The 12,039-nt window shown below is 35.5% G+C and overlaps 1 protein-coding gene across 3 annotated transcripts in view; it reads left to right on the top strand.

Annotated features, from left to right (window-relative positions):
- The window catches only part of KBTBD12 (kelch repeat and BTB domain containing 12), an 84,634-nt gene that overhangs the window by 6,234 nt on the left and 66,361 nt on the right, over window positions 1-12,039 (top strand). For all 3 annotated transcript variants that reach the window (XM_033087806.1, XM_033087807.1, XM_033087808.1), the window contains exons 2-4: window positions 1,955-3,136; window positions 6,738-7,008; window positions 9,492-9,642. In XM_033087806.1, the coding sequence (XP_032943697.1) occupies window positions 2,067-3,136; window positions 6,738-7,008; window positions 9,492-9,642 (1,492 nt within the window). In that variant the 5' untranslated portion in view covers window positions 1,955-2,066. The remainder of the gene's footprint in view (window positions 1-1,954; window positions 3,137-6,737; window positions 7,009-9,491; window positions 9,643-12,039) is intronic.

The following is a 12,039-nucleotide window of genomic DNA, read 5'->3' as shown; positions in this document are numbered from 1 at the left end:
CTATACAGTTGTTTATAAGATATTACGTATAATGTATTTATAAAGAAAGCAAGCACACACTATACTGGTTATTTACTCCATTCTTAACCTCTCTTTTTGAAACTAATGCCACCTATGTTTTTATTACAATAGCCTTATTCCAAAAAGTTCAACAAGGATGGTTTGGCTCCTGCCTTAAAGATACATAATCCTGGGGTTGTGGTCACAGCATCTGGGTTCTCAGCACCTCATTTCTGTCCCAGCAACATCACAATCAACACTTTAGGGACCAATGAGCCTGAACTTCCTGCAGCTGCTGGATCTAATGATCCTATCTGGAAGCTGCACTTGGCCTTCCAGCATTGGGTAGCATTGCTATCCTTTGAGAGATTCTTGCACATCAGTGTGATACTAGAAATTTTTAAATATTTATTTCATTATAAGAAAGCTTTTATGCTTTTCAACTTAAAGTAACAACTGTTATCTGTAAGATTGATTGAAGTGTTTATGTATAAGGTAGCCTACATGACGTGATCTGGGCTAGTCATAGTGTGTTGTGGGAGACTTCAGTAACATAATGACCTCTTAGCCCATAATTGGATTCTCTTTGTAAAAATCTAAAACAAACACTGAAAGAAAATGTCCATTTTTAACCTGCAAACCCTTGCAAAGAAAGCCTTAAGCTTTCATGGAAATAGAACTAAGCTATTAATGCCAGAAAATATGGCAAGGAAGGTTTCATTCCTATTTCAAGTATACAGATTCTCAGATTGGCTAGCTGTTATAATTCCTTTTCATAGGTTTTCTAGTAGCCATTATATAATTAAACATCCCTGTCATGCTTAACACTTGTTTCCTGAAAAGAACTTTAATTCAGCACTTGAAAAAAGTGTCATGTCTCGTTGAGACACATGAAATTTCTAATTTTATAGGATCACAGAGATTTCGAAAATATATAACCTTTACAGCTGACAAATTTTGTTTTCACATTGTTCAAATTATCACCTCCTCTTGTTTCTTAACTCCTAGTAATGACTTTTCTGCCGTCAACATTTATTCTTACTGTATGCAACTATAGCCAAGTAAGAACTCCAAAGGGTGACAGATACTTGAGATCTGCTCCTCACATTAAGGTTTCTGACTCTAGAAATATCCTTCATCCAATCAAAACAGCTAATTAACTTCCTGTAAACATCCTGTTTCCATTCCTCTGGGGAAGGTGAAGATGACTTAAAGAGACTCTTAACTAGACTAGTGCTTTTTAAGTGAAGTAGTGATACAGTCTCTGCCACCATGAAATAGAAAACAAAGAGGAACTGAGTAAAGAGAGAGGAGAGAGAAACGGGATGACTTTTGTGCATTTTCTAAGTTTAGGATGTTTTAGTTGTAAGTTTTAAGTACTGTGAAGTCTCAGATCAGCTGACATTTGGTTGTGTTTTCCACAGCATTTGTTTTGAATTACTTGCCCCAGAGTAAAGTTTGAGAATTTTAAGGATTCTCTTTTTTCCAGCCATCCTACATGGCCCCTGTTTTGATTTTGCGAATTGGCCATTTTAACATTTGGGTGCATTTTGTGGGGAGGTGAACGTAACCTTTTAGGTGATGTTGCATCTCCTCAGAGAGAACATTAAGTCTCTGTATCCTTTGCCTGCAGGGCAGCTGTAATTGGTAACTGGAAATGGAATTGCAAAATGTGCCCATCTTATCACTTCTCTCTTCATTGACCACAAGAGGGAGGACTTTCCAGCCCTCCCAGAAAAATCTCTACTGCTGATTAAGAAAATATTGTTAGTGGTTAAAAATTTGCTGTTTATAAAATCGATATTATTTTTAAATAGGGAAAAAGTAGTTATCTTAAACTACGCAATTTGGAATGAATAATATTTATTTATAAGTATTTTTTAGAACTAATGCTGCATTTTAAATTATGGAGAATTTTTTCTTAGAAGAAAACTGCTTCTTTTCTTTCCCTCAGGAATGTTCTAAGACATCTCGGTTGCTTTGTGAGTAATCAGAAATGCAAATAGCCCCTCAAGAATCAAGCTAAATTTAAAGAAGACTTACTTAGAAACACTGGATGGTGAATCATGGAGTGCAAGATTGAGGGAAAAGAAAAATACCAACACAGCTTGAATTTACTGAATAAAGTTAAGAACATGAAAGAATTAGCAGAAATGATTGATGTAGTACTCATAGCAGAAGGAGAGAAATTTCCTTGCCACAGACTGGTCCTGGCTGCTTTTAGTCCTTATTTCAAAGCTATGTTTACTTGTGGACTACTTGAATGTAATCAAAGGGAAGTCATACTTTATGACATCACAGCAGAAGGTGTGTCAGTTATATTAAATTACATGTATAATGCAGCTTTGGAGATCAATAATGCCAATGTACAGACTGTAACTATGGCTGCCTATTTTATGCAGATAGAAGAAGTCTTTAGTGTGTGTCAAAAATATATGATGGACCACATGGATGCCTCCAACTGTATAGGTATCCATTATTTTGCACAGCAGATTGGAGCTGAAGATTTATCTGATCAATCAAAGAAATATTTATATCAGCACTTTGCTGAGGTGAGCTTACATGAAGAAATACTAGAAATTGAAGTGCACCAATTTCTGACGCTTATTAAATCTGATGACCTTAACATATCCAGAGAGGAGAGCATTCTGGACTTAGTTCTAAGATGGGTAAATCATAACGAAGAATTGCGCAAAGAGCATCTTGCTGAGCTTTTGAAACAAGTCAGATTGGAACTTATAAATCCTTCTTTTTTAAGACAAGCCCTAAAAAGGAACACAATGCTTCTATGTGATGCAAATTGCATTGACATAATTCAAAATACATTCAAAGCCTTCAAGACACCCCATCAACACCCTCTAAATCTTCGTTATGGCATGGAGACTACTAGTCTTTTGCTTTGCATTGGCACCAATACTTCAGGAATCAGGTCAAGACATAGGAACTATGGGGATGCCAGTTTTTGTTATGATCCTGCATCACAGAAGACCTACTTTGTCTCATCTCCCAAGTATGGGGAGGGTTTAGGAACCGTGTGCACTGGTGTTGTCATGGAAAACAATGCTATAATTGTGGCTGGAGAAGCAAGTGCTTCTAAACTCGCTAGACAAAAGAACAAGAATGTTGAAATCTATAGGTTTGTATCTAGCACTACATTTATAAATTTGTTTTCATTATCTTGCTTTGACATTAGCAACAGGATAAAGTACCGCTGAAAGAGTGATGACATCTTAAATGATATGTAGTCAAATTATCCTGTAACTACACATTTTACATATATGTGTAAAATTCATAATGAAATCACCCACATTTTAAAATTATTTTTATATCCCTTTTTTAAGAACATGTAGTTGAATTTGCATAAATTAAATGTATGTATGTTGTGATTCCATTGTATATATTCATTCTTCCTTATTTATCAGTCTGATAGGATGGAATGCCTTGCTTTGCTTTGAAGAGCTTGATATAACTTTTAACCAGAAGAAGAGTTTATTACCACTGAGTCCTTTGAACTGAGTTTTTTTAGTTCCTACTTCAGAGGAATAAGTAATTTTTTCGCAAATAAAAATTAATTATCTGTCAGTTTTCATTCTGTATCCTTAATTTGTGGATATTTCCTAAACCTCCAATAGTGTAAAATGTTTGTAACCTCAGTAAGAATGCTTCAATACTAGAATTGTAAGAGGAACAAAGGTGTCTGCTAAGAAGTAGCATATCATCTCGGTTTTGTGAGGACACATACAGTTGTTTATTATTTATTCAGCAAGTATACAGTAATCAGCTCTTCAATCTAATTGGGTAAATAATAAATATGCACACAGAATACATACTAGAGTAAAGCTCTCCTTCAATATTCTTTTCCTCTCAGTTCCCTCTTACCAGGGTTTGTTAAGACTTCAGACAGAAAGTAATTCTTTACAGTAAAGTTGGAACAAGGAAAAAATTAAGAGGTCTTCTATTTTTCTGTCAACTCGTAGAATTCCATTATCTGTTTTAAGTTATCGGCCTGTCCCTTTTTCACATTCATATTTTGGAGACGCGTCTCATCTCTTCTAGTAGTGAGAGGGGAGGGAATGCAGTCCTGGATGAGTGGCCTGGACCTATCCCCCAATGTCACTGAGCGGCAGGAGCAGCCTTCTTCAGAATTATCAGGTGTAGAACACAGAGCCAGGAGGAGGCTCTCACAGGGGGAGGAAGCTTTGGCTTTTCCCACAGGGTTCTTACAGGTCGGTGCCACTTGTTTTATTTGCTCTTGGTTTTATTTGCTCTTGGTTAGATGCCCTTCTTTCCATCTGAGAGCCTCTTGTTACAAGTACCTCAGGTTCTTTAAATAACTCTTTCTCATCAAGACAGGCCACAAAACTGCCATCAGAATTTATTTTCAGTAAATATCCAATCCTGTCAACGTGTCTTTCTGTTTTGATCCTCAAACATCTTTCCTCTTCTTTTGAAAGTCTGTTTCCCTTTCTTTCAGCATATGTCTGACTATATATCCTTCTTACCTATCTTGAATTCAACCAGGTTCCCATCACAACCAGCTCCTCCTAATTCCACGTTGGTCAGAATTAGGGTAAAAGTATCAGTTGCCCTCCTCATTCCCTCCAATAATGAAACTGTCAGCAAGGCAAATAATGAAATATCAGGAGCACTGCCTTGGACTTAAATGAGACTTCCAGCAGATGTCGGCATAGTTAAAATCTAATAGCACTGCTGAAGATAACTTTAGTGCCAGTTTGTGACATGTGTGAGAAATCATCATCTTGTGGTATTCTTCCTATGGTATTTCTGTTTCTTATCCCTTTTATTTTTGCCCAGATGCTCTTCAATGTGCTCCTACTTTATAGTTCATAGATTTTCATGCAGATATGCTTCTTTTAGACTTAAAAAAAGAAGTGAACTAGTACTCTGGTTGGTCATTTCTTTTCAAAAAGTTATACCTTTCCATCTCTTTTACTTATCTTCCATACTTTGATATACAAACAGCTGAAGATATATGTCGTTTATAAATGATCAACCTCAGAGAACGTTGAATGCTTTTGTCACTATTATTTTCTTTTTTATGTCATACCCATTTTTCTTAATAATAAATTTTACAGTTTTATCTGGGCATTTTCTCTCCCCATTTTCAGTTCAAAATGGTAAAACAAACTCAGATTATCAAGTTGCCCAGGAAACTTGTACATCCCAACCATCATGGGAGGTATTTTGTTCTTGGCCCATTTCTTGAATCGTGCCTCAGAAAACAAAACCCCATTTTTTTAGTTCTATGTATCTATTCGTTCATTGGCTTTACTTTAGTAGTCCCCATCTATAGATACCTTATCCTCCTTTCTCTTCTAAAATCCAGTACAATTTAAAATAGTAGTGAAAATACTATTATACCTGTGTTCTAAGAACTTTGGTTTCTTACCTAGAATTACATATAAGACAGCTATCGTGAAATTTGATAAATTTCTACATTCAGTTTGTGACAAGCCAGACATTCCCGCTAGGAAAGGAGCGTAATCTTCTAACTTTCTAGTCCAGCTTAAAATAAAAGGTTATTTCTGGAGAAGAATGTAAGAGTTGACCTATAATAACTAGAAAAAACTCCTATAAATATGATCAAATATCAAATGTTTGATTCAAAAAAATTGTCTATACTTTAAAATTATGCTCTGTATAGAGCACACACATATACTTTCTTCATTTGTTTCCAAACAGAACTTTTATTCTTATTTTCCATATTTTCCTGTTTTTGTTTTGTTTTAGTTTTGAAGTCCAGGTATACTTTCTGATTTTCTAGAACAGATCTAATATCACATATTTTACCCCAGTGTCTCCGTAACTACTTTTGTCCTTCATAGACTTGTGTCCAAAATCATGATTGGAGAAAATAGACTTACCACTATCAAGAGGCAAGACAAAGGATAGCCACAGATTCATATACTTAGTGACTATATAATGCCATACACATGCATATGCACACGCACACACAGATAATCAGTTCATGTGTTGTACTCCTGGAGGTACTGAGAGACCATATATCCTCGTGTCCCTACCTCCCAAGATTTTTCTCAGGCTGACATAATTATTCACGGAAGAAATTACTGAAACTGCCATACTTAGGGGATTAATATAGGTGTTAAATGCCCAGCAGACACCTGCAGATGGGTTTTTATACACCTACAGGTGCTCTTGATGCTGTTCTAAGCCAGTTAGAACTCAAAGAACAATCTTTAAAATTCTACACATCCTACATCATCCCATCAGTAGTCTCTGAATTGAGATATTTTCAGAATTTCTGCTCTAAAACTGATTTCTTTAATGTAGTATTAAAGTGAAACTTCTAGTCCACAGAATGAGACTTTTTCTTCTTTATTTTTACTTATTCTCTTATGGTAAAATTACAAATGATTTGCTGTAAGACTTTCCTATTTGTTCTTGATTTTATTTCCCAGAATTAGGAAATGAAGGCTAGTCATGGATAATCTATATTTTTTCAATCGATTATTTTTCCTAAAATTCTGCAGGTAGGTGTGGTTAATTGTTTCTATGCACATTATATTTTCCTCATTAGTCTTTGCAAAAATAAAAAATCATAAATCTGTGTCACTGTCTTATGTTGATGTTTTTTCCTCTCTAATTAGAAGAATAAAATCATGTCATTTTTAGTTGGAAAAGAAACTTAAGTGTGTTTCTTGGATAAGTTGTTTTCACGTTAACTCTAATCCTGTGTTCTCTCTCTTAATTTACAGGTATCATGATAGAGGAAACCAGTCTTGGGAAAAGTTATGCACAACTGAATTTCGAGAGCTCTATGCTCTGGGCAGTGTTCATAATGACCTCTATGTTATAGGAGGACAGATGAAAATTAAAAACCAGTATCTTATTACAAACTGTGTTGATAAGTATTCTGTAGAATGGGACAATTGGAAAAGGGTGTCTCCCCTCCCAGTACAATTGGCGTGTCATGCTGTAGTGACAGTGAATAATAAACTTCATGTGATTGGAGGCTGGACCCCTCAGGTTAAGAAATTTCCTGTATACCTAGTTGGCATGGCTATGCTGAGTCTGGCTGCTATGTTGAAAAATGTTGTAGTTGTTGAATACTAAAAGTGTCTGACTTACATTTTGGTAAAGTGCTTTTTTTTTTTTTTAACGGGAATATTGTGTTTCTCCAGTGCCCACCAGCTCCAAGTCGTTGTCCTTCAATCTAGTTGTGGAGGGCGCAGCTCAGCTCTAAGTCCAGTCACCATTTTCAATCTTAGTTGCAGGGGGCGCAGCCCACCATCCCATGCCGGGATTGAACTGGCAAACTTGTTGTTAAGAGCTCGCGCTCTAATCAACTGAGCCATCTGGCCACCCCTCTGGCAGCTCAGTGGCAGCTCAGCGGCAGCTTGTTGTCTTCAATCTAGTTGTGGAGGGCACAGCTCACTGGCCCATGTGGGAATCGAACTGGCAACCCTGTTCAGAGCTCGTATTCTAACCAACTGAGCCATCCAGCCACCCTAAAATACTTTTTATTTTATAGAACATTAAACTTAAGATTTTAAAGTGTTAAATCAGTTTAGGAGAATGAATTTTAAAGTGTCTTATTCATAGACACACTTCGTTTGGTATTCATGCTGTGTTCTTCATAATTCTTTCCATTTTGCTAATTATGAAAGATACTTATGCTGAGAGATTATCTGTAGGGAGCACCTAAGGAGAAGGCGGAGAAGCTGGGTCCTCACCCCAGTGCTGTCTGGTTAATAGCTGTGTGATATGAGACAAGTAACTCTTAATGTCTTTTCCACATTTAAAATTCTTACTCTAAGTAGAAAACCATAGTACTCATCCTGTGTTGGCACAATTGTTTCCACAAAAATATATTGTGATTTTAAACACTTTATGCCTTTGCTGGACATCAGCAGATAGAGAAACAGAATACTGTTTGTCCTGAAGCCCAGCAAAGTGATGGCAAGCCAAAATTGAAAAGTCAGTGGAGTGTGAGCACAGAAGTCCTGTACTTTCTCGTAGGTGTCCCTCCTAGGACCTTGGAGTTCTCACAGTAGTGTCACTTGAGCTGCCTTTTGCCCTGGCCAGCCAGTGTTTTTTTAACAGAAATTAATCTTACTAGCTCCTTGTTCACTCACATAAAGTAAATTTATTTTTGTCTATATGATTTCTTGTTTCTTCATATTTGCTTCATGACAAAACTGATGTTTTTGTATTCGTTTCATAAGCTTGGACTTTGCCAGTTATAGCATATTATACCTGTTTTAAAAACTTAAACTTTACCTTTAATACATTTAAAATTTTGTGCTATGTATCAAAAAGTACAGATTTAATCACAGATAGTAATTAAGCTTTTATTTGTAATTAAGCTTTTTCAGAACTATCCACTACATAGTTCATTTTTCATGAATAAGCTCCAAAGACATCTTAGAAGCTTTTTACTTTTCTTCCACTAAAATGGAGATTAAATACTTGCATTAGAAAGAAATATTAACCTTAGAAGGAAAATTAAAACAAAGTCAGTATTTGTTTATAATGTCTTTGAACAGATGACGTGAATATTTATTGCTTAACAAAAGCTTTTGCTAGTCTGTACGTAATATAATACATTAAATTGCAAGGTAACATGGGCTTGTCATTGCAACCATAATGATCATAATTCTTGATTCATTTAAAGTAATTAGCTAAAATTAATTGCACACAACTTTCATAAGTGTGGCAATTATTTCTGTGTGGAACACTTGCATCCAAAACAAAAAATAAATAAAAGACACTTAATCATCCTTAGCCTGAAGTCATAAAAGTTCCTGAAACATTGTAGAAAACAAAATTACTTAACCTGAAGTTTATGAGTAGAAGCCACATACATCTGCTTGAGAATAAACAGTTATTCAATTTGTACTGTTTCTAGTCATGAAAATATGTATACATATATATTTTTATTTATAAAATAAATACATAAAATAACTGCAAATAATTTACATTAATCCATATATCTTGAAAATTGAATTCAGACCATTCTTATATAGGACATAATTATGGGGTAAAAATAATTACCAGAACACTGAAATGTTTTTGTAATTTTGTTCCATTTGGATTAGAAAAATATAAAGAAAATGCCTTATGCATTATTAAAGTATTTTCTCACAAATATTAAAATCCAACACTATGAAGTTTGGCAAAATAAAATTACACTGTTCTAGAAAGCTTGGTTTCATTCTTACGGCTTTGCAGTTGCTTCAGTTTTTAAAAAATGCTGTATTGTCTTACTACTAAGATCACAGATTGTGTGCTATAACCCAACACTTTAGCCCCATTATTATAAGATGTAAATTCCTCTGATATTGACAGTGTACTTATAACCCCAAGTCCTGAGATTTGTGTGTTTGTGAGTTTGAGTCACTACAGGTAACCTCTATCTCCTTGGCCATCTGCTTTGATGAATTGCGTTTATGTACTCACAGAAATCTTTAAATGGTATGTTGTTATATTGGCTGTCATATTTCATACAGATGGATCTTCCTGATGAAGAACCAGATCGTTTAAGCAACAAACTGTTGCAGTATGACCCCAGCCAAGATCAATGGACAGAGCGGGCGCCCATGAAGTACTCTAAGTACCGATTCAGCACAGCTGTAGTCAACAGTGAAATTTATGTTTTGGGTAAGAAGCAGATTGCTAAAAGAGTGTAACTACTTTTTTTTTTTTCCAGCAGTTTGCCTAAGTAAAAATGAAATATTCTCCCTTCCTCTTGCATTCCAGTTCAAATACTTACATAACTAGCCCAACATATTCTTTTGTTTCTTGTTTTCTGGAGCACAGGCAGATAAAATTAAAGTCCATTGACTTTTTGAAAGCAAATTTATTTTTATGGAATTTTAAAGTATCTTGGAATGCAAGAACAGTAGTGGCATATCCTTATATGTATTACCAAGTAAAACATTTTGGAATGGTAATAAGCCTTTGGTCACCTTTAGTCAATGAAATGTGGGCTTTTGCAACCAACTGTGATGATCTGTGCTAACAGAAGAGAAAGCCTCCATAGGTAAGACATAGATCATGCCAATCCTCTTCATTTTGCCTCACCCACGTAACTTACCCACATAATTTCTGTGAAGATATTATCAAACAATTTTTATCTGAATGCATTTTTTTCTTAATCACTTGAATATGTGTGGTCTTATACTAGCCAGTATGGGTTGGTGAAAGACTTGTTCATTTCCACTAAAGTGAGCAAAAACAATTCTAGAACATCAATATATTTCCCCTATCCTTCTTCAATCCTTGTTTTTTCCCTCTTTTATTATGAAGTCCTTTGCTCTTTTGGACACATTTCATTTCCCTAACATCATCTTCTATCACCTTCCCTCCCTCACCCCATAAGTATAGGAAAGAATTAGACTGAGATAAGTCGGCTGGTTGGACTGGTAAAATAACTATGCCAATTCTTTATTTCATTCCATCGGCACCGATGGCTAACTGGCTAAAACATGAGGAAGGGAATGGGTAGCAAAAAGATGACAAAGAAGAAACATGAAATATGGGATGAAAACAAACCAAGTATTTGAATAGTTTTGTTTGTTTGTTTTACTGAAGGGAAGCTATTATCTCTTGGCTGCCTGCACAGCATGAAGCAAAATAATTAATGTACTCAAATATTAATAGATTTGTGATTTTAAGAATGAGAATATCGTGCAACATAATTTGTGACTATCTCAGTTATGAGACTCACTTATAATTATTTTTTCTTTGATATATACTTGTTACATTGTCATAACCATATGCTGTGCCATAGGCCCAGAAGAGACAATATCCAAACTAGGACAGATTGCCAAGGATAGATGTATAATTCAAGGTTCATCTACTAATTATATTAAAGTTAGCAGGAGTCAAAAGTAGGATAAAAGTGATGTATCAATTGAACTAAAGTGAGATTTTCCCCTACTGTGGAACCACAACTAGGCTAGATGTGGAATAAAAATGATAATGTCTTTTTTGGTAAATTATTTGAGGAAAAACACCCTTTGAAGCTTACACTCCATGGCATGAACAAATGTCCACTGAATGAATGAAAGGAGGTAGATTTTAAAGAACCTGTAAGTCTTGGGTAAATGAAATGGAGAAAAGAGTATGCTCCAAGAAAAGAGGTAGTGGCAAAAGGCAAGGAAGAATAAGTAGGGAGAATGGCATAAGCAGAGGTTTGGAGATGAGAATGAAGGTGGTAAGAGTAAAGGATGAGAAAAAAAAGTAAGTAAGTGAGCCTACCAGGGGCAGGGAGTTGTGAGAGACAGAGAGTTGTATTAGTAAGCTGGGAACCCGGCCTAAGGATGAATAATTGACAGGATAATACTAAGCAATGAGAAACTACACAGAAGCAACATGATTAAAGAATGTCTTAGGAAGATTGGTGATGTGAGGATATAAAGAACAGATCAAAGGTGAGAAGAATTCTAGTGACTATTACTGTAGTAACTGGTCAAGAAGAGATTTGGTTTGCTAGTGTGGAAGTTGGCACTTTAGTAAATGGCCGTATTTTAATCAAGGGAATAAAAGGTGAGAGGAACTGAAAGTAGAGAGACCGTGTAGAAAGCCTTTTGCAGTAGCTTAGGTTATAGTTTCTGGATATAGAGAAATGAGGACCAGATTCATAATCACTCAAATAAAATTTACCAATCCAAGAGTCAACTTCCCCCAATATTTGCTATTTAATTCCCAAATATATTTATAGGCTTTGAAATGGAATGAAGTCAGGTTGTTTAGATATTTTTGTGGTAGTCTTAGTTCAGATTTAATTGTCCATTGTATATACAATTTGGGCAATTGGAATTTGGGCCAATTTCATATAGGACCCTAAAACCTTATCAGTTTAAATGATACACAGGTACCTTGCAGTCATTTGTTAATTGTCTTAGCAAAAGCCTTGTCTGATTTTGGGAATCTATGCCCCACTGTGATTAGGGTCGTTGCCAATTAGTATAATAAGCCCTATCCCTAATACCTATAATGGATTTAATTCCTGACTATCTCCTAGATAGTCTACAGGCTACCCCAAAAGAGCAG

Source organism: Rhinolophus ferrumequinum, chromosome 19 (assembly GCF_004115265.2).
Source record: "Rhinolophus ferrumequinum isolate MPI-CBG mRhiFer1 chromosome 19, mRhiFer1_v1.p, whole genome shotgun sequence".
NCBI classification, from domain to species: Eukaryota; Metazoa; Chordata; class Mammalia; order Chiroptera; family Rhinolophidae; genus Rhinolophus; species Rhinolophus ferrumequinum.
The sequence above is the reverse complement of the archived record's forward strand: the minus strand, read 5'-3'. Positions and strand labels throughout refer to the sequence as shown.